This window comes from Callorhinus ursinus, unplaced genomic scaffold, assembly GCF_003265705.2.
Source record: "Callorhinus ursinus isolate GAN/ISIS: 27379988/994484 unplaced genomic scaffold, GSC_fseal_2.0 scaffold7, whole genome shotgun sequence".
Classification (NCBI taxonomy): domain Eukaryota; kingdom Metazoa; phylum Chordata; class Mammalia; order Carnivora; family Otariidae; genus Callorhinus; species Callorhinus ursinus.
Window position 1 is genome coordinate 40,423,480 of NW_027397069.1, and position 23,710 is coordinate 40,447,189.

Consider the following 23,710-nt stretch of genomic DNA (forward strand, 5'->3'; position numbering starts at 1 on the left):
ACTGATTAGTCTGGGTAGAGATTTGTCAAATTCATTGATCTTTTTCAGAGAACCAGCTTTAGGTTTCATTAATTTCTGGATGATGATTTTGTTTTTATCTTTCCTTTTGCCTTAATCTTTTTATGATTTCTTAAGGTAGAAATGTGCATAATTGATTTGAGGCTTTTGCTTCCTAATATAAAAAAAATTACACTATAAATTTTCCTCTGAGAGCTAGTTTAGCTGTATCATTTTCTAGATATTCAAAATATCTTCTAATTTCCTGTTGATTTCTTCTTTAACTCATTGGTTATTTAGGTCTGTGTTTAACTTTTAAATATTTGGGGCTTTTCCTGATCTTTCTGTTACTGACCTAAAACTTAATTCTCTTGTGGCCAGGGACCATAGTTTGTGTGACTTCAATCATTTTCAGTTTTCTGAGTCTTGCTCTCTGTCCCAGAATGTGGTCTGTCTTTGTGAATGTTACATGTGCATTCTGCTTGTTTTAGAATTGGTCTATAAATAAGTCCTGTTGGTTGACAGTGTTATTCATATATTCTGGATTTTTCTGTTCGCTTGTTCTAACAATTGAGAGAGAAGTGGGAAGTTTCCAACTATAATTTTGGATTTTTCTCTTCAGTTCTATCAGTTTTGCTTCATATATTTTAAAGCTCTGCAATTAAGTGCATATATACTTGGGATTGCAGTAAATCTTTCATTATGAAATGACTACTTTTATCCCCAGTAATAGTCATTAAGTTGTAGTCTTTGGAAATTTACTAGATTTTATTGGCTATACTTGATAGTTATTGCCTTCCTCTTTGAACAAATACTTCTTGGCTTGCAGGACACAAACTTTGATTTTTTTTTTTTTTGTGTCCCTATGACCTTTTCTATTTTGTGTGGTTTTCCTTTGCCTATCTCTTTTTCTTTTAAAGATTTTATTTATTAGAGAACGAGCATGAGTGGGGGGGTGGGGAGAGGGAGGAGTAGACTCCCCTGCTGAGCAGCAAGTCCCGATGCGGGACTTGATCCTAGGACCCTGAGATCCTGACCTGAGCCGGAGGCAGATGCTTAACCGACTGAGCCACCCAGGTGGTTCTCCTTGCCGATCTTAAACTATTATTTATCAGGTTTCTTTCCTGCAGTCACTGCTCTCCTCTGTATATAGTACTGGACTGGGGTTATCACCTGAGTCCATGTCTTTGTCTATGACTTTTAAGTTGAGACCTATTACTGCATTGTCCTACTGAATATCTTCATATGGATGTCTCATCCATACTTGAAACTCTACATGCCCCAAATGAAACCTTTGACTTTTTTTCCTCTGAAGTTTCTTTGCATTCCTATATTCTCATAGAAGGTAGCTTCTGGATGATTTCTTGCATCTGTTTCCTTTTCTCAGTTCCTTCTATCAGAGCACAAGGCTCCCTATCTCTTGTCTGGATTCTCAAACAACTTTCTGTTGCTCCCTAAAAAGCCAGCTTAGTGCACAGCAGGCTGACCCACCTGAGTTATATATCTGACCATATTTTACCTCATTTGAAACTGCTTAGGTGTGCCGGTTATGTATAAGTCAAGCCTGAGCTCTTTAATATGGTCTTTAAGGCCTTTATAGTAGGACCCTGCCTCTCTAACTTGATAGGCATTTCTTAGTCAACGTAAAGACCCTGTAATTGTTAGCTGTGTGCTGAGTAGTGTTCTAAATGTTAGCTTTATAAATACTTAATGCCCCCTTAGAAGCTTGTTGTGAAAATTACCATTCCCATTTTGAAAGATGGAGAAACTGAGGCAAGAGTGATTTAATAATTTGTTCAATGTCATGGGGGCTGTGAGAAAAAACTATGGCAGACTGATTCCAGACTGCTTTTCCCCCGAAGCCATTTCTATGAGACTTCTGACTTTTAAATTGATAAGGAAAAATTGTATCCTACTCATTGATCTTAATTCTGAGAATATGTTTTTACAATTTTAATTCTAAGAAGTTTTCTATGATTAGAAATGAGTTATTTTTAGTATTTCCAGTAAATAAAACTGAGAAACCTTTATCCTGAAGGAATAGTGATGTGTGTGACTGAGAGGTGTCAACAGGTAAAGAGTAGGAGTCTTTTTTTTTTTTTTTTTTTCCCCCCTTTAATTGTGAAGGACATGGAAAAACTGTATGGAAGCCACTTGACAGATCTAGCAATGGCAGTCTGCTTCCAGATAGAACTGTGGGCTTTCCTCGTTCTCCTTAAATTTCCCCACCAGGAATGTGGTCTTAGAACCATTGAAGGTATCACGTGGGTGTAGGTTCTGATGAGTGCTTTCAGAAGTTTTCACTGTTCTCAGTGGGCCTTGTGACTGACCTGACGTAAATGCTACCAGACGACTCCAGCATGTTCCTGAGTGTGTTTTGTGAGACTGGTCTGCTTGAGGATGAGTTGCCCAGATGAATACGCTTGACAGGACTGCATTTTGTCTACCCGCAGGCTATTCTTGGACCTACCTAGATGTGACATCCCTTGTGGGATATATGCTAAATTGGACCTTGTACTTATGAAAGTAAATAATTTTATCTGATTATGTGTCTCACTTGCAAGTCAGTTAATAGAACTTCAGCTTTAAAAAAAAAAACAATTTAAAAGAATGACTTAAATTTTTTTCTTATTGGCCTAATAGGACATAAAACCTTTTATGAACTTCTGTTGCCTTGGTACGTTTAAAAACCACGAATAATACAAAGAGTGTGATATTTTCCAGTTTTTTCTTTGAAATGATATTCAAAAGAAACTCTTCTGTGTAAAGTAGATAAACCAGCATGGACTGGGACACCTGAATGTATGTGGTAAAATACATCAAATAAGTTCTGTAAGCTTAAATTATTCACTAAGTCAGGTGAGCCTTTCTGAGCCCATTAATATGAGTTAATTAGAGCTTCCTGTACTTAGGTTTTCAGTAGTAACACTTAAGTACTGTCTTAGAATCTTTAAATATTTATGGGATAGTTTAGAGAGCTCCTACTCAAATCAGTGGAAACTTGGGAATAAGATCAAGAGCTCTCAGAGTTGAATATACGAAGATGTAGTGGGGTGTGCAGATTTGTTCTTCCTTTCATCCCTTCATTAAGCATTTGAATAGTTAGTACTCTTATAGGAATACAAAGAGAGATATGACCGCCTCTGCATCTGGGAACAGTGGGGAAGCAGATGTATACAGTGTACACTTGTATAGGTATATACTAATACTGTCCCAGGCCCATTGCTCTGTATATAGGGTTCATTGGAAGTGGTAAGGTCAGCTTTGATGTTGGGAGAAGACTTGGTAGAGAAGGTGACCTTTCAGCTACTTCTGAAGGACAAGTTGGAATCTAAGCTGGCAGGAGTTGTTGTAATTTTTTACTCTGATAATTTTACTTGGTACTAACTGAATGGATTCCTAATGGAAATGTTGGGTTGGCAAGTAGAAAGCAATTGTTGATGTTTTCGAGGGACTTTTGTTTATGGGTATTACTCGTTTATGTCTTCTAAAAAGTATTAGAGCTAACTTATTTTCTTTGTATATAGTAATATTTTTACACAAGAAATTAGAATTATACTTAAAGATGTGAGTAGGTATAACTTTGGTGTTTTGAATATTCTTAAGTGATTGTCTTTCTTTGAGTGGATATTTTTCTTCCCACCTGATGTTACATTATAGAACTCAAGGTTCTCAGTCTAGGGGACTAATGCTCAATGGATCAGTGTTGGTAAGAGTCTGTTATTCTTAATATATAAAAGGCATGACACTTGGAGTTCTTCCTGATATTTTTGGGAAGGAATTAGCAAAGCAAGAAGCAATGGCTTGTATCCCAGACATGGAAGATAGGGAACTATTTATTATTCACTTACCAAAAATGAATGGAACACCCACTATATGCTTTGGACAATGCTAAGTTCCAGGAGTAGGTCCAGTAGTGAATAAAATAATTCCTCTTAAGGACTTAATACCGTGGTTGAGTAAACATATGATAGAGGTAGTTTCAGAATAGTGTTTGTACTATGTAATGGCAGACACCAGACTTGTGGGCATCTTGCTTAGTCTTGTGTCAGGAAGGCTCCTACCTAAGATGTAGTTAACTAAGAGCTGAAGATGGAGTTGAAATGAGCCAGATTAAGGGGATGGGATAGGAGTTGTGGTTGTGGATAGGTTTTAGGCACAAGGAACAACATGCACATTTAAGAGACTCTGGCATTTTCATTACATCTGGATCCTACAGTGTAAGGGTAGAGTGGTGAAGAGATTGGAGAGAAAGTGCAGTTCAGATTAAGCTGGACCTTGTTGAGCCATGGTAAGATTGGAATGTCCTTCTCTGAGTAATGGGGATGCAAAGATTGAAAGGTTTTAAGCATAGGAGTGAGGAACAGGATTGGATTTGCATTTCAGGATGATCAAAATATCCGTATAGAGAGTAGCTCCGAGAGTGATTGGGGGTAGAGGGACAGAGCAGACCTAGAGGCAAGCGAGGAAGCCGTGGCTGTTGTCCAAGTGTCCCGAGGTAGGACAGTGGCAGTCGGGACAGAGAGAAGATGATTTAAGAAGAGTCAGTCTATATGGTTTCATGATTTGTTTCCTCATTAGTTTTCATTAGTCGCTACAATTCAAACGACTTTTCTGTTGATCTAAGTCAACATCAGAAGTCCTCGTCCGTCCGTATCTGCACCTAGAAGCTTCTCTCCCTATCCAGGTCCATCTATTCTTTTTCTCTGACCTTCCTCTCCCAACTCCTCCAGTCTTCTCCAGCCCTCCTACTTTGCCCATTGGCAGTCAAAGCCTGTCTTTGAATGTTTGTTTTCCTTCTTGCTCCAATTGAAACCTAGGTGTTCTTTGAAGGTTTTACATTCCTGTTGGCTTCTTCCTTCAAAAACTTCCAGCTCTTTTTGAGCATTTCTGGTGCAGTTCTCCTGGTTGGTCTCAACTTGAGGCCTTGTATGTAGTTTCTGCCACTAACGCGTGAAAGGCATTAGAACTTGAGTTGTTTACCTTTCCACTCCTCTTTGTTATTCTAGACCTACCAGGGGTTCTTAAACTGCAAGGCATGGACCACCAGAGATTTGGTGGTATAATTCATGGTGTCCTTGAACTTGGACGGAAAAAAGATTAAATCTTTATTTTCATTAATCTTTAAGTAAAACTTAGCTTTTTTAAAATTATGAATATAGGTGAAAACAAAAAATTCCAAACACACACACACGGTAGGATTTGACCTGTGACTTGATTACCACAGAAAACGGGTATCTTCAAAGCATGTTAGTTATTGGAGATACTTCAAAAGGTGGTTTGTGTTCAACACTATGTTGAAATTAGATTTCCTATTACTGCATGTTATATAATGAGTTCATGAAGACCTATTACCATAAAGTTTTAAAATTTCATAACACTGTTTTTGTTGTAATTCTATCTATTTTAGGCATTTAAAAGTATTCTATGAGGAGCTCTGTATTAGTCTTCTGTTGTTTATATAATTATCCTAAAGCTGAGTGGGTTAAAACAATAACATTTCAGTTGTTTGGGTCTAAAATTTGGAAGCAGCATAGTGGGATAGTGCTGGTTTGACATCTTTCATGAGATTCTAAGCACGACATTGACTCAGGCTGCAGTCCTGTGAAGCCTTCATGGGGCTGGAGAATCCATTTATAGGGTGTTCACGCCTGACTGGGAAGTTGGTGCTGATAGTTGGGGGCCTCTGGTCTTTCCTATGTGGGCGTCTTCACTGGCTGCCCTGTGACAGTTGGCTGTAGAAGACAGACTGCGTATTGTAATTTATTTTCAAGGAATTTTAATAATCTAATGAGTATGCTTCTCATTTAATAAGCTACCCTATGAAATTTAAATTGAATTACTGTAGGTAGGTACATTTCTGGGGGGTGATGGTAAACTTTCTTGTCAAAACCTCTTGCTAAAGAACGTCTTATAACTTCCCTAAAATCTAAATTTAAGGCCAGGAAGGGCCATTTCTAACACTGAGAGCTATTGAAGTTCGAGTGCAATAGTGGGTGACTTGGTGGGAATTGTTACTGAGTGCTAGGATTGTGGCCTCAGGCTGGGATGGTTAGCTCTTTACACCTGCAACGATGAGCAGCCAGTTTCTCACTGACGGTGTTCGATCTTAGTAATACTGATATCACCACCGTTTTAGTAATGGACCATGGAAACAGGCAAGCATGTCTTTGGGCTGTCAACATGTGTCCTCTCCCATAATTCTCCCATCAGCCTCACAGGGTTCCCTGATGTATCCTCTTTCCAAGCCTCTTTTGAGTTTCCCTCACCCTAGAATCACTTATAACTATCTGTTGCTAATTTACTTGGCTTATGATTTTTCTTGGGGGCATCTGTGTATTTTACCTTTAGTAGCTTCTGTTTTTCCATCAAGTGGTGAGCCTCTTCAGGGACAGTACTGTATCTAATGTATTTTATCCAGTAATTGCTCATTCACTTATACCTTCACATGTTAATGGATTGCTAGCTATTTGCTGGATTCTGTGCTCTAGGCTGAACATACAGCAGTGACTGTAACAGTTACCTGTTGCTATGTTAACAATTACCCCAAAACTAGTGACTTAAAACAGCAAACGTTCAGTTCCTTGCACTTTTTCTGGGGGCAGGAATTTGGTAGTTGCTTAGGTATGTGGTTTTTGGCTTAGAGTCCCATGAGATTGTAATGAAGATGTTGGCTACAGTATATAAAAGTCTTAATCTCTGAGGAGCTATTAATCCTCTGTTGGCTATATAATAAGTCATCTGAAGGCTCAGCCAGGCTTCCAAGATGGCGCACTGGCATGGCTGTTGGCAAGAGGCTTCTCTGCCTCTTTAGTTTCTTTAGCTCAGCTCCATGCCATGTGGACCTACCCTTAGGTCTTGAGTGTCTTCTTGGGTGGCAGCCGGCATACCCCAGACTGAGTGACCCAAGAGGGAGCAAGACAAAAGCTGTGAGGTCTTTATGATCTAGTCTTGGAAACTCCATAATTTCCATAGTATCCTACTGGTTATCCAAGGCAGGATTATTTGGGACTGTCTTAGAGACTGGCTACCACAGTGATTAAGACCATTGATGGTTAGTCTATCATGGCCCTTATATTTTAGTGGGAAAGAGACTGTCAGCCTTCTCAAAATAAATGGAGAAATGACATGTTTTTATAAGTCTTATAAAAGGACATAAAAAGGGAATAACCTGTGTGCAATGATAATGGGGAGTATGAGGACCCACGTGATAGTGGTCACCAAAGGCATTTCAGGCCTTTCAACCCAAAGCTGAAAGGTGAGAAGCAGTTTTGTTTCCAGTAAGTATTATCGTGGAAGATTTAAATAGGTTGGTTAGGGTGGCGCAGCAAGCAGGTGGCTGGGCAGGATTCAGGAGTGAGACGCTGGAGCCAGTTTTTTAATCAGCAAGTTGCTTGTTTAGTAATGAAGTTAATTAAAAAGCCAAGCGATTTTTAGCGGTTAGGTTTTTTTTTTTCCTTATTTTTTTAAAGGTTTAATTTTAGAGAGCACAAGCAGGGGGAGGAGCAGAGGGAAAGGGGAAAGAGAGAAGTAAGCAGACTCCCTGCTGAACGCGGAGCCTGGATGCAGGGCTCCGTCTCACCACTACTGCCCCCTTTTCCCGCCTCCCCCCCCCATCATGACTTGAGTCATACACTCAGTTGAATGAGGCACCCCAGGTACCCCATGTTCTTCTTAAATATAGTACAGGATTGCATGAAAATTGGTGGATAATTTTAAGTTTTTTTCTGGATTTCAGGTATGCATTCACATGGAATTGACTTAAAATTACAATGAACTTTTATTTGCTTAATTCTCTTGGATTGCATGAAAATAGGTACTCTTAGAGGTTCTAAGGAAGTACATTTAGGATACTTTCTCAGACTTCAAATTTAAAATGGCTAATAATTAGGGTATCTTTTTTAAATTAAAAAAAATCACTGCTGTTAGTATTTAAAACACTGTAATAGAACTTTGTCACTATTACAGTGTTACACTACAGCTTAAAATCCAGATAGTTTAGAGCCTGTTTTTGGTTTAATTAATTTTATTTAAACTGTAATTACTGATTATCAGTGTGAGATAATACTCAGTAGGGTGCTCATTTAACTTCCCGTGAAGATAAGTGATATTAATTTATAAAACTCCGTACACCCCAGACACAGCTGAAGCCATATTAATTCAGTGTGGTGTGCCACCTCCAAATAGCATTAAAATAGAATTCTCTCAGTCTTATGTGTGTTTAACCAAATCTTTAACAAAGGCAAGTCGTTGGTGTGGTTCACCTTCTTGGGTTGTGTTTCTAGCTCAACTTTAAGAGAATTCGCGTAAAATGAAAAGTAGCTATGCAATGCATAAATTGGGAAACCTTCCAAATTGCCAAATGCAAAAATAACCAACTTCTAGTCCGCGTAATGGGGATTTATATTGTGTATGTATGGACAGAAGCATTTAAAACTTTTGCTCTTGGGTTCCATTGTACCTTGCTTCAAGCAAATTGTATGAGTAATTCCATGAAAGATAGATTAGGAGTGTTTCTCACCCTGCCGCCCCGCCCCCCGCCATTTCTGCATGGAGTCACAGCATCCTCCCTTGAAACAAAAACCCCTTCCCAAACCTCCCCCGCCAAAAAAACCCTTAGAACGTTTAAAGTGATTTGATAGTAAAGTTCATTTTGCACCTAGCTTTGTCAGTAGTGCCCAGATTATAGGAATCTACCTGTAGTGCTCAGTAAAGCATCATGTACTTGGGGATGCTTTTACTCTAAGCCCGAGGTATTCAACAAATTGAATTTACTGTTCTAGCATAGGAGGATCGTATGTATTTTTCTCCTATGGCTCCTTGGGCCAATTTTTCCTACCTTGCCTTTAGCTATCCTAGTGGTAATGTGTGAAATTGTTTTCCACTTGAATAAAATCCAACTTTCCCCCAGAGTTTAGGTGCTAAGCATATGGGGGAGGTGTGCTCATTCTCTTTTATTGTTGTACAATTATGCTGTTTATTGATATAAATGCAGTTCTACTTCTAAAAACATAATGGATTTTTTTTCATTTATGCGGTTGTATAAGTTAAATACTATGAAATTGTTAAATATAAAAGTGTTTTGGAGCTCGTCCTTTATTATTTAGCCAGGAAGTTTCCTTATTGTAAAAATTAAACAAATGCATTCAGCCTGATGCTACCTTTCAAGCTCTTAATACAGTGTATAAAATACAGAAGGGGCTCAGTGATTTTTGAAAGAATCTTTAGAAAGTTTTGGTTTGTGGCGAAAATTAAGTTTTTTTGATAACTATCACTGATGGAACCATTAGGTTATAGATCACAAACTAGCTTGTGAATTGCTTACGCTTACTATTCCCATTCATTGACGTGTTTACATTTATAATACTGATGCATTAATGATTTGCTTAATTTCACTTCATTATGAGTTTAACATATCAAGTTGTGTGTGTGTGTGTGTGTGTGTGTGTGTGTGTGTGTGTGGTGTGTGGAGTCAGCATAGGTTTAACACTCAGGAATTGATCACTGTAGAGAAGTTACAGCAATGAAGTAGTGATTCAGAAGACAGGTGGAGGAACCAGTCCCATTTCTGAAATTTTTGGTCTCATTTTTTAGAACAAGTATCAAGAATTGGGGTGCTGAGGTACATAGGGTTGCTCGCTTTGGGACCTCTAATCATGTGGAGACAATTGTATGTTTCTGGGTTATTTCCAAAGTAAAGGAGTATTTATGTTGATGAGTTGGATGTTCTTTTCTCTGCTGCTGTAATTCATTGTCCATACCTCTTGCTACATTTTTTATATCCATATGTAATTGCCTCTTCATATGCTTGTCTCTCCCACTTGATTATAATTCAACTTGAGTTGAATATAGTCTTTTTTAAAAATTATAAACATCTGATAGAATAACATCTCTGTTCTTTTATAGATCTGGGATTCTATCTGGTATCTTTTTTTTTTTTTTTTTTCCAGCCTGAAAAACTCCTTTTGGCATGTTTTGTAGTACAGGTCTCAAGTTTTGGCTGTCTAAAAGTGTTTCATTCTGCTTCTATTTTCCAAAGATACTTTTACTGGATATAGAATCCCACGATGACAGTCGTTTTCTTCTTGTCCTTTAAAGATGCCCTTCCATTGCCTTTTGCTGTAGTTTCTGGGGAGAAATGAGTTATTTGTGTCATTTTTATCTTGTATATAACGTGTCTTCATATGTCTGGGTGTGCTTTTATGGTTTGCCATTTACTTTGGATTTTTAGCAGCTTGACTGAGGTGCCTAGGTGTGGGCTTGTTTGTCTTGGTATGCTTCCTTCATGGCTCTGCTTCTGGTAGCCATGAATTGATTCCTAAAAAATCAGTTATTTCAGTCATTATCTCCTGAAATAGGTCTTCAGTACCATTTTATTTTTCTGGCCCTCCATTACACTTGTGTCACAGCGCTTCATATTGTATCTCAGCTCTTGGTTTCTCTGTTCTTTTTTTTTTTTTCCCCTTTTCCATGGTGTTTCAGTTTGCATGCTTTTTGTTGGTCTGGGTTTAAGTTCACCAGTTCTTAGCAGTGTTCATTTTACTCTGAAGCTCATCTATGAATTCTTTGTTGATACAATTTAAATTTCTAATGTGTTTTTAAGAATAATTTCCGTGACTTAGTTGCTAAAATTGCCCATGTCCTACTTTGTGTCTGCTCTTCATTATATTCTTCAGCATTTTTCTAAATATCCTTTGAGATGATCTGACCGGTAAGTCCATCATCCAGGCCATCTCTAGGTCTGCTTCTCTTTGACTCTGGCTGACACTTCCTAGGTCCTTCGTGAATCTAGCAGTATTTGATTATATGGTAGACATTTTATTTGAATACTGTGGAAATGAAATAATACTTCGAAGAAAGTGCCTTTCTTCAGGCTGCTAGAATGGGGGACTGAGTCCGTGTGATGTCTCGTTGAGCTGGGCTTGGCAAAGGTGCTGCTTTAGTTTGATTAGTGTCCTCTGGGCCTTCAAGATCGCTTAGCATGAATGAGATTCTGGCATTCTGCTTTTGGCTTTACGACTGAACTGTTCATATTCAAGACTGGGATAACTCTGCTTTAAGGTTCTGATGCCCTTTTCACGGTTAATATAGAGTTCTTTGTGTTTTCAGTTGCATTTCTGGCTCGGTTTCTTCGGGAGATCTCACCGACCTGGTATCTGACCCCGGCCTTCAGTGGCAGCCATCACTGATTCTCTGATGGGCCAGAATGTCTTTGGGGCTTCTCTCCCGTCTTTTTGCCTAATTCAGAGTATTTGGGAGGGCAGTCTCTTTGCATGGGGAGAGGCCACCTGGGACACTTCATGCCTCTGGACATCTTGCCTCCCTCCAGCCTTTGGGGGATTAACCCATGCAGTTGGTGAAGGCCTGAGGGAAAGTGTCAGTAGGTGGGTGTAGACTTGCTTCAGGACTGGGGCTCCTTGGAATTTGAGTGTCTCCTGCCAGAACCCATGCTGGCAGTAGTTAAAAATTTTGCTGGTTATTTATATTTTTATCCTTGTTTAACTTCTTAGTCTGTAGCTGTTTGTCAGGGATCGAAGCAACTTGTCACTTTCCAGTGGTCCTTCCAGGTTTCCTTGTGCCCTCGTCCCCCTGATGGGTTGAAAACAGCTGTAACTGGGGAGGTTTTCTGGCTCGTTTTTGTTATGAGGAGAGCGGTGGTGGTACTTTGTGACTCTCAACCCTACTGGAAGCTGTCCTGTTCTTAGTACTTTCATGATTAGGGCCTGTTAGATGGATCACAGGTGAAGGTAGGACATGGCATTTTTCCTAGGCTCTATATTCACAATGAATTTAAAGACATTATTTTTGTATCTTAAGGACACATTCTATTTCTTTAGTGAAATAATACTGTGACTTCTTGTCCTTTTTAAATTCAGTATTTTGTATCCCATTTCTCCACTGGACTGTACTAGCGCTATCCAGTAGAATTTGCTGTGATGATAGAAACGTTCTATATGTGCTTTCACCAGTATGGGAGCCACTAGCCACATGTGGCTCTTGAGGACTTAGCATGTGGCTACTGCAACTAAGAAACTGAACTCTTAATTTAAACAACCCCACATGGCTAGTGGTTGCCATGAATAGCACAAGTCAATGTATACATCATGGCAAAAACAGTGTAAGGTATAGTAGTTATGCTGAACAATTCACAGAACCATTGTGGTTTTTGAGTACATTTCTCTTAACTACTCTGATATTATTTGTCTTTTTGATTGTTAACACTTGAAACTTTGAGTCTGGGTTTTATGTGAGGAATAGAATTTGTGAAATCAAGCAATTTTCAATGAACAATCAGTTTATAAACTAATATCTATATACTTTCAAATATCAGTGAACTATTTGACTTAATAGAAGAAATCCCATTACAGCAAAAACCCCAGCTTTATTTCCTGAGGCTTTAGCCATCTTACTCTATAGCTGCTCATGAAATTCAAATACAGACCAGCCTGAATGAAGAGAAATGTGGTATTTATCAGACCAACAAGCTCTGGAGATATAAGTAGAATTCAACTCTTAGTGCATGCATACCATGAAATGTGATTTAGGAATTCTATGAAAAGGGCACTGGACAAGGGGGCTGGGAGCCAGGACACTAAATATTAGTTTGATTGCCAACCGCTGAATTAGCCTACTTACCTTTGTAAGACTGCTTAGTTGGCTAATCTGTAAAGCAAAGGTCACCTGCCATTAGAATCTTAATTCTATAAGATTAGAAAGAATCTTTGGAGGTTGTTCGATTTCTCTTCTGTCTTTAGACAGGATGGTTATGGAAAACTTCTGTTTTTTTTAAAAAAAAAAATCTTAGATTCTAGTGCTGAATGCCTTCTGATGAAATCACAGTGATAATGTGATCGATCCTGTGGGTTTTTTTTTTTTTTTTTTATTTTGGCAATCAGATAAATGTTGGAGGAAATATTAATGTATGTGCTGTTTTACCTTTGTAGCTGGACAAATTTGCAAGCATAAGAATTCCAGGGAGCAAGAAAGAGAGACCTCCACTTTCCAACCTGAAGACTGCGTTTGCAAGCAATGATTGCTCTTCAGAGGTGATGGAAAACATTCCAAAGCCACTGTCACAGAATGAAGTCTTAGAACTTTTCGAAAAGATGATGGTAAGAATTATTTTTTTTCATAAAATAGTTTATGTAAAAACCTTAGCTTCTAATCATGTTAGTGGAACGATAAACATTTAAGACTCATGTTTCGTAGGGTTATTTCTGATGTCATTGAGTATAGCACTTCAGGTGTGCAGAGTTTTAGGATTACAAAAATAAGAACCAGAGGAAAATAGGCACACTGGTTTTGTGTGTGTGTGTGTGTGTGTGTGTTTAATATACAGAATACACAAAAACCCTCTCAAGTATCAAATGATACATATTTAAATTTTTATTAAAAGATTTTTATTTATTTGACAGAGTGAGAGCGGGAACACAAGCAGGGGGAGTGGGAGAGGGAGAAGCAGGCTCCCCGCTGAGCAGGAAGCCTGACGCGGGACTTGATCCCAGGACTCTGGGATCATGACCTGAGCCGAAGGCAGACGCTTAATGACTGAGCCAGCCAGGCGCCCCTCAAATGATACATTTTGAATCTTAAAGATTATCTAAGTGGTCTGTCTGTTGGGGTTCGTTTGCATTGTAGAATGATGATCACGGTGCTGTGTATGTTACGTGTGCTGATTTTTTTTTCCATCTTTTTTTTCTTGTTTGATTTCTTCTCAGGATAACCAGGTTCATATAGTCCTAGAACTTTTATATCTGAGGAGACTAGAACTTACTCATTTTGGGGTGTGCCTTTTCTGGTGGAGACACAGTATTAAAAGCCACATTCTATTGGTTCTCAAGAATGGTGATCCTGACTCTGCTCATGGCTAACCTAATTTCACCAACAGCCCTGTATGTTAAGTATGTCCAAAATCATTTATCACAAAATGAATGCTAATTGCGTCTAGTTTCATGTATAGTTCTTACCCTCAAGTTGCTTATCTCCTAGGAGTCAAAACAAACATTTGAAAAAATAAATGAGTAAGAAATGCCAGAAGGTGGTAATTAATGGTTAAGTTCTTTATAAGTTGAGTAGGAAGAAAATAATTTTTGAGATACCTCGTTAGCTTCAGGGGAAGCCAAAATTGAAAGGTTATTAAAGTAGCTTAGGGAAATTTCATAGAGCAGATGGACTTAGAGGCAGGTGTGGTCTTACAGGGTTGGAATAAGAAGAGGGAAAGGGCATTCTCTTAAGATGGGGAAATGACCGTGAGCCCAGACAGAGCGAGGTACAAATAGCTCAGGGGGGAACGTGTGAGAGGTTTGAAAAATTAGACTAGAATGGTAATTTGGGGCCGGTTATGAGAGGATTTTGTATGCCATTCTGAAGAGTTGTATAATATTTCAACTCAGGACTTTATTTTATTTCATCTGTTGGTTCTGACAGCCTTTAGTTTTTAGGAAATTCACTTAGAGTGTAAAATGTGTTTGAAATTTGAGCAAGTTAATAACTGGTCTCTTCATTATTCAGCTGGAATCAACAAAGTATTTACCGTTATACTGCCTTATTTTCTGTTCATCAAATATTTGTGTCCAGTGTTACACATGGAGCTTTAGAAGGCCCCAGAAAGAGACAATGCCTAGTTTGTGTCTCCATAGGATTAATTAGTGTTAGTGATTCCTAACTTTTCATCACTGAGCATATATTTCATTAGTATTGTTTTGCATGAACCCTCGGCTTGAGACATTGTTACCTATTATGTCAGCTCTTGATGAAGTGCTCATTTTGGTTTTAATTAACTACACATGTATAACTCTTAACTCTTTCGTCTCCATGAGTTGATATCATTTCAGCCTTGAACAGAAAAGTGTTTTTTCCTCAGTTTTAGTATAAGTGCCGCCAAAGTGAGCACTTTTGTTTTTGTTTTATATTTTGCTGGCCTCTTTGCCTCTGTTAATGAGGCTTGTATAATGGTAGTTCTCTTCAATACCATCTTGGAGGACTCAAGATAAAGTGCCCTTAGCTACCTCCTCAGTCCGTGTACTATATGTGGAACCACTCACATAAATTACCTAGGAGATTCTAGAATGGTACTTTTTTTCATTCCTTGGTGACTACTTCGTTAAGTTTTTCTTTCTGATCATAATTGCTGGTGCTATCTGAGTAAAAGTGAATAGGCTGTTGATAGGTGTTTACAAGGCCACATCTTAGCACCACAAGCCATTAAAAGTGCAACTATGTAGAGTACTGAATATAGTTCACGGTATTCTGTACTGACCGTGATTACTTGAGGTATTTTTCAGTTATTCTGAAAAGGGGAAGTTACCCAGAGAAGGGTAAGACTATCAATGTTTGTAGTTATGTATAGGGCAGAAGGATATTGATGTCCTTGAAGTGTTTACACAATACATATTTAATAACTGGGCCTGATACCTTGTTAAATCTTAAACGGGTATCCCTGTTGGCAGAAAATCGTTTGCAGTCAAACTCATTTTACTCAGCAGCAGTAAAATGAAATTGTTGATGGGTCAGGGCTGCCCAGTTTGCTAATAAGTGAGTTTATGAGAACTAAGGTCTTGTTTAAAATAACAAACAAAACAAAAACTAGGTGGTTTTTCCCTTTCTGATTGCTTGACTGTATGACAATTCTAGGGGAAAATCCACTGATGGTTCTGGAGCTGAGAAGGGTCTTTTCTGTTCACTAAATGTAGATGATTGATATTTTTCAGGCCTTACACGGTACTGCATTTTTGACAAATTTAAAGCTGTTCCTATGTCTGTAGAAAATGCTAGATGAAGTGTTGAGTTTGATTATTTTTTTTTTTATTTGTACCTACCTATCTAGTACTTTTTAAAATTTTTAACATTTAGTGAGTGAGAGAGCAAGGGAGGGGCAGAGGATGGAGGGAGAGAGAATCTTGAGCAGACTCCTGCTGAGTGCGGAGCCTCACAATGTGGGGCTCCATCCTGCGACCCTGAGATCATGACCTCAGGGGGAATCAAGAGTTGGTCACTTAACCGATTGTGCCACCTAGGCACCCCTGTTCCTCATACTTCTCTTCTTTTGAAGAAGCCACACTGAATCTGCAATCTTAATGTCTTGGCGTTTGCACCTACAGGGGTTTCCTACCATTTAAAATTTGCATCTAAATTCTTAGTTTTGACTTTACAATTTTTAAAACCTTATTTAACTTTATCAAAGGTATTGAAGAAATTTCTACATAAAGTAAAAACTTTTTACAGAACCTTTTTTTTTTTTTTTAAGTCTTCAGTGTGCAGACTTGATTACTTAACGAGAGGTAGAGTATAATACTTGAATATTTGTAATCCTTTCACTTTATTTTGGAGATGGATTTACTTGGTCTCTGGGTAATAGTTTCAGTGGGTTTTTGGGTCGAGGTTGGGTTGAGTTTTGTTTTTAAAGCAATGATGAATACTTAGACTAAAGTATTTCTTTCTCCCATTTGTCTTTTGGTAAAAGTGGAATTGTTATCTGAAAGCGCCTATTGGTTTCTCTGTGGATCTAGCTTTGTGAAATAGCTGAGAGGACATCTTGTATATTCAACTTTGATTTCTGGAAGTCAAGTTTCAGTATTTACTATTGGACTCCCTGTAGGTCTATGTTAACTGGTTCTGAATGAGTTGAGCGTGGCAGATACAAGCTGAAAATGACTTGATCATTGTAGCTGTTGCCTCTTTATATCAGCCCCCTTGACTTATTCTTTTCTTGCTCCTAGGTGAAATCCCAGGCAGGTCTCAGAGCTTTCTCTTGGCTTTGAGATTAAACAGCAAAAATAATAAAAACAATTTCGAACCAAAAAAAAAAAAAAAAGCTCTCCCTTTCCCCCTTACAGGCTGGCTCCCCTTAAAGGCTCTAGTTGGGGCAGTAGTTGGGGAGTGAGTTTGGCCTCTTCTGTTTCTTCACCTCACGTGGTTGTGCTCTACTCTCCAGATTGCGTCTGTCTCCTCCAGGACTAGATGGGAGGTGAGAGGAGGAATAAGAGTACGCTTCCGGCCTACGGTGCTTATAACCTGGCATTGGCGTCCTGGGGCGGTGTTAGTTTTTTGGGGTACTGTAACAGATTACCACGAATTTGGTGGCTTTAAATGCCTGCGTACTGTCTCCTAGTTTTGCAAGTCAAAGTCCAGGTTGACTCACCTGTTTTCTCACATTTCACAAGGCTAAAATCAGTGTCTGATGATTGGGCTCTTACCGGATGCTCTTGCGAAGAACCTCTTCCAAGTTCATGATGACAGAATCTAGTTCCTCGCTTTTGTAGGAATGAGGTCCAGGCTGTGATCTGGGGCTGCCTTAGCTCCAGAGGCCTCTTTCCTATCGTTTGTACGGGCCGCTACCTCTCAGTTACATGAAATCCACCTCTTGTTTCGAATCTCTCAGCCTTCTCCTCCTCTGGCATCTCTTGTCTGATCTATAGAAAGTTCTCTGCTTTTAAGGGCTCATGTATGAGATTATGCTCACCCAGATAACCCAACATAATGTCGCAAAGTCCCCTTTTAACATGTAATATCCTTTATAGGACCAGAGATTAGGGCATGGATGCTTTGGGGGACCATTTTGCCTCTTACAGGTATAGGAGATAATAAATGCTGATTCTTTTCTCCTATGGCGTTTTTGTGCCCCCCTGCTGCCCAGTCTCCCCTACAATTCCCTTGTCACTGGTGATGTCTCCTTTGGTCTTCTGCCCTGGTCTTCCATGAGCCCATTCCTTTGCTGGAGTCGCCTTTTGGATGCAGGACCTCTTAGACGGCCCAGGGCTGCTGCTTCCCTAGGATGTACAGCCTGTCCACGGGAAGGTAATGTATCCTTTGCCCCTTGCTCCTGTCCTTTATCTCATTCCCTTCAGCATCTGTCCTCTTTGGGGTATAAACTACTGGTTCGTTCTTACTATTCCAGATATTTACCCTCCTAACTGTGAGTGGCTTTCTAATCATTAGATCTTATATGTAACACTGCTGACCACCCCCTCTTGTCTGCATTTCTCTTTCCTTTAGTTACCGTGACACTCCTTGCTTTCTGATTTTCCTCTTCTCTGGCCAGTTTTACCCGTTTCCTTTCCAGGTTTCCTGTTCTGATTTTCATTTCCTCAGAGTGTTGCCTCTGGTCCTCTTACCTTTATCCACTTTGGTTCCTTACACATTTCTTTTGGGGGATGGGAGCCCTTTCATGCTAGAATATCCCCAATATTCTGATGCTTAGCTGTCTTCAAAAGAGCAACTAATCAAGCTCTGTAAAAGATGCTAAACCTCAACAAACCAGAAACTGATCTCTTCTTTTGATATTTTTCCAACTTTTTATTGAGATAAAACTGACCTATAACATAGTGTAAGCTTAAGGTATACAATGTGACTTGATAAATGGATATATATATTTTTAATGTTTTATAATGGCACAGATACTTTATTGAAGTATAGTTGACACACAACATTAGTTTCAGGTGTACTACATGGTGACTGGAGCATATCTATTTCTTAAATGCTTACCACAGTAAGTGTAGTTAACGCATCTGTCACCTTACGTAGTTACCATTCCTCACCCTAATCCCACGGTCAGAGCTTTTAAGATTTAGGGGAGCCTGGGTGGTTCAGTCGGTTGAGTGTCTGACTCTTGATTTTTGGCTCAGGTCATGATCTCAAGGTCTTGGGGTCGAGCCCCATTGGGCTCTGCGGTCAGTGGGGAGTCGACTTGAGGATTTTTTGCCTTCTGCCCCTCCCCCAACCCCTTTAATAAATTAAAAAAAAAACTTAAGATTTACTCTTAGCAATTTTCAAGTATATAATACAGATTGAGATTGACCAAGCTGTACATTAGATCCTGAGAATTTACTTGTCTTAGAACTGTAAATTTGTACTCCTTGACTACCTTCATCCATTTCCTCCATTTCCCAGCTCCTGGCACCATTACTCTTTTTCTACGAGTTTGTTATTTTTAGATTGCACATATAAGTAATTCTATGTAGTATTTCTTTGACTTATTTCACCTAACATAATGCCCTCAGGGTTCATTCATGCTGTTGCAAATGGCAGATTTCCTTTCTTGGCTGAGTAATATTATGAATATATATACACTAGTTTATTCATTTATCTGAACAGATGTTTAGGTTTTGCCATTTCTTAGTATCATAAATAATACTGTGAACGTGGGGGCTACAGGTATCTCTTCCAGAGAGTGGTTTTCATTTCCTTTGGATATATACCCAGAAGTGGGATTGCTGAGATCTGGTTTTAATTTTTTTTTTTTTTTGAGGAATTTCCATACTATTTTCCACAGTGACTGTAACAATTTACATTCCCACTAACAGTGCACAAGGGTTCCCTCTTTTCCTTTCTTGCTAACACTTGATATCCTTTTTTTTTTTCTTTTTTAAAGATTTTATTTATTTATTTGACAGAGAGACACAGCGAGAGCAGGACCACAAGCAGGGGGAGTGGGAGAGGGAGAAGCAGGTCTCCTGCTGAGCAGGGAGCCTGATGTGGGGCTCGATCCCAGGACCCTGGGATCATGACCTGAGCCGAAGGCAGGTGCTTAATGACTGAGCCACCCAGGCGCCCGATATCCTTTTGATAACTGCCATTTTAACAGGTATGAAGTGATAGCCCTTGTGGTTTTTGATTTGGATTTCCCTGCTGATTAGTGATGTTGAGTGCCTTTTCATGAAACTTGGCCACTACTTTATCCTCTTTGGAATAGAGGTTTATTCTGTTCTTACTTTTTAATATTTCTTTCTCTGCTTTGAGTTGTAGGAGTTCCTTACATATTTTGTATATTAACCTTTTGTCAGATGTGTGGTTTGTAAATATTTCATCCCAGTCTGTAGGTTGCCTTTTCATTTTGGTGGTTTTTTGTTTGTTTGTTTGCTGTGCAAATTTGATAAAAGCCTACTTGTTTGTCTTTATTGCTTGTGCTTTTTTCGTCCTATCCAAAAAGCATTGCCCAAAACGATGTCCATGAGCATTTCCCCTGTATTTTCTCCTTGGAGTTCTATAGTTTTAGGTCTTAAATTTAAGTCTTTAATCCAATTTGAGTTAATTTTTGAGTGGTATAAGGTAGGAGTCCAGTGCAGGTTTCTTTTTTGCTTGTGATTATCCAGTTTTCCCAACACTATTTATTGAAGAGAACATCTTTCCCATTGAATATTCTTGGTTTTCTTGTTAAATTTTGACCATATATGTATGGGTTTCTTTCTGGGCTCTTGATTCTTTTCCATTGATTTATATATGTTTTATGCCAGTATAATATTTTGATTACTGTAACTTCGTAATATAGTTCAAAATCAGGGAGCATGATGCCTCCAGCTTTATTTTTCAAGATTGCTTTGGTTATTCATGGTATTCTGTGGTTCCATACAGTGTAGGACTTTTTCTATTTCTATAAAAACGTGGTTAGACTCTTGATAGGGACTGCATTGACTTTATAGATGGCTTTAGGTAGAGGGTTATTTTAACAATAGTAATTGTTACCTATGAGCATAGAATATTTTTCCATTTATTTGTGTCCTCATATTTTTCATCATTGCTTTGTTTTTCAGTGTACAGGTCTTTTACCTCCCTGACTAAATTTATTCCTGTTTTATTGATTTCATCCTATTGTAAATGAGATTAATTTCTTTGTAGACAGTTCATTGTTAGTATATAGAAATGCAACTGATTTTTATGTGTTGATTTTATATCCTGCCACTTTACTGAATTTATCTATTCTCACAGTTTTTTGGTGGAGCCTTCAGGGTTTTCTATATATAATATCCTCTATAAATAGTTGACAGTATTCTTCCTTTTCAATCTAGATGCCTTTTATTGCTTTTGCTCTGGCTACGACTTAAATACTAAGTTGCATGGGAGTGGTGAGCGTAGGCACCCTTGTCTTATTCATGATCTTGGAGGAAAAACTTTCAATCTATAACCAGTTCAGTACAGGTGAACTGTGGGCTTGTCATATGGCCTTTATTATGTTGAGGTATGCTCATTTTATTCCCAGTTCACTGAGTTTTTATCACGAATGGATGTTGAATTTTGTCAAACGAATCCCACTTACTCGTGGCACATGATCCTTTTAATGTACTGTTTAATTTGGTTTGCTAGTATTTTGTTGAGAGTTTTTGCATCTAAATTCATTGGTGATAATGGCCTATGGTATTCTTGTAGTGTCTTGTCTGGCTTTGGCATCAGGGTAATGATGGCTTGGTAAAGAGTTGGGTCGTGTTCCCTCCTCTTCAGTCTTTTGTAAGAGTTTGAGGAAAATCGGTGTTAATTCTTTAAATGGTTACCCAGTGAAACCATCTGGTCTTGGCTTTGGGCAATTTTTGATTACTGATTAAACTTCAGTGCTCTATTGGTGTGTTCAGATTTTTTGTTCATGATTCGGTCTCTGTAAGTTGTGTGTTTCTAGGAATTTATCCATTTCTTCTAGGTTGTCCAATTTGTGTGTGTGTGTATATAATTTATAGAATTATTCAGAGTAGTCTCTTATGACCCTCTGTGATCAGTGGTAGCATTTGTAATGTGTCCTCTTTGATTTCAGATTCTGAGTGTTCTCTCTTTACCTAAGAGTTGATCTTTTTTCTTTTTCTTTTCAAATCTGCCTTAGTTTCATGATTCCCCCCCATTTTTAAAATTTTCTATTATATTTCTGTTCTAATCTTTATTATTTCTTTAACTTAGGGCTTAGTTTATTCTTCAGTTCCTTGAGCTATAAAACCAGCTTGTTAATTTGGGATATTTCTTGTAAGGATTTATTTATTTATTTGGGGTGGGGGGGGAGAGAGAGTGCACACATTCACACACATGTGTGAGTGGTGAGAGGGACAGAGGGGAAGAGAGAATCCTCAAGCTGACTCCCTGCTGAGCACAGAGCTGGGTGCTCTGAGATCATGACCTGAGCCCAATCAAGAGTTTGAGCCACCCAGGTGCCCTAATCTGGGATATTTCTTGTTTAATGTAGGCATTTATTGCTGTAAACTTGCCTCATAGTGCTGCTTTTGCTGTATCCTACTGGTATTGGTATGTTGTGGTTTTGTTTTCATTTGTCTTCAGGTATTTTTTCCTTTTTCATTTCTTCTTTGTCCCATTGATTGTGCAAGATGGTATTGTTAAATTTCCACATATTCGAATTTGCCAGCTTTCCTCTTGTTACTGTTTTCTAGTGTCTCACCATCATGATCAGAAAGGATACTTGATAAGATTTTATCTTGTTGAATTTTGAGGCTTGTTTTGTGGCCTAACATGCTAAATCCTGAAAATGTTCCGTGTGTACTTGAGAAGAATTAGTATTTTGCTACTCATGGATGGTAGACTTTGTATATATCCATTCTATAGTATTGTTCAAATTTGCTCTTTCTTGACAAGTTCTATTTGGATGATAGTGTGGGGTATTATATTGTACAACTATTGTATTGTGGTTAATTTCTCCTTAGTTCTGTAATATCTACTGGATATAATTAGGTTCTCAGATGTTGGGTACATAAATATTTAGAATTGTTTTTAGCTTCTTGATGAATTGACTCCTTTGTCATTACATAATCTTCATCTTTTTGTGAGCATTTTTAGCTAAAGTCTATTTTCAAACTGATTTTTTTTTTTTTTTTTTTTTAAAGATTTTGAGAGCAAGAGATCCTGTACATGCATGAGTTGGGAGAGGGATAAGCAGACTCCCCACTGAATAGGGAGCTTCGATGTGGGGCTTGATCCCAGGACCCTGGGATCTATGACCTGAGCTGAAGGCAGATGCTTAAGTGACTGAGCCACACAGGTGCCCCAAAAGTGATTTCTTTTGATTACCATTTGTGGAATATATTTTTCCATTCCTTTAGCTATAAGGGTATACATAGACTGAGAGTAAAGTCATTCTCTTGTAGGCAGTATATCATTGGATCTTTTTAAGATTCATTCAGCCATTTTGTGTCTTTTGGGAGAATTTTATCCATTTATGTTTATTGAGACGGACTTACTATTGCCATTGTAATAGTTTTCTTTTAGATCCTTTTGTTCTTCATTGTGGTGGTCTTCTGTGATTGACTTTTTGCGGCAGTATGTTATGAATACCTTATAACCTTGTAGTAATATACAAAAAAACTTCCCTTATGGTTACCATGAGGCTTATATTAAATATCTTAAGAGTTAAAATATCCTGCTTTAGGGGCAGGACTGGGTGGCTCAGTCAGTTAAGTGGCTGCCTCAGGCTCAGGTCATGATCCCTGGGTCCTGGGATTGAATCCCACATCGGGCTCCCTGCTCAGTGGAGAGCCTGCTTCTCCCTCTCCCTCTCCCTCTCTCTCTCTCCCTCTCCCTCTGTCTGCTGCTCTGCCTACCTGTGCTCTCTATCTCTGTTAAATAAATAAAAATCTTAAAAAATACCCTGCTTTATGCTGACAACTTCAATAGCACACGAAGACTTTATACTATTTCTTTTAGGTTGTGAGTGTCACAGTTGACATTTCTTTTAGTATTGTGTTTCAATAACAAATTGTAGTTATAATTCATAGGTTTATTAGCTTTTTAAAACTAGCATTATAAGTGACTTACAAAATTAGAATTTAACTTTTTTAAATTGTTTTATATTTTCCTCTTTTGTGATGATCAGTGTCCTTTTATTTCAGCTTGAGAATGTCTTTTAGGATTTCTTGTAAGGCAGGTTACTGGTGATGAACTCTGTCAGCTTTTGTTTTGGGAAAGTCGTATCTCTCCTTTATTTCTGCAGGATACCTTTGTTGGATATAGT

At 38.4% G+C, this 23,710-nt stretch overlaps 1 protein-coding gene across 4 annotated transcripts in view; it reads left to right on the top strand.

The window, feature by feature from the left end:
• Positions 1-23,710, top strand: part of DIAPH3 (diaphanous related formin 3) — a 488,952-nt gene that overhangs the window by 32,185 nt on the left and 433,057 nt on the right. For 3 of the 4 annotated variants that reach the window (XM_073894471.1, XM_073894473.1, XM_073894472.1), the window contains one exon: positions 12,942-13,109. The exons of the other annotated variant lie outside the window; for it this stretch is intronic. In XM_073894471.1, coding sequence (XP_073750572.1) covers positions 12,942-13,109 — 168 coding nt within the window. The remainder of the gene's footprint in view (positions 1-12,941; positions 13,110-23,710) is intronic. 4 annotated transcript variants of the gene reach the window in all.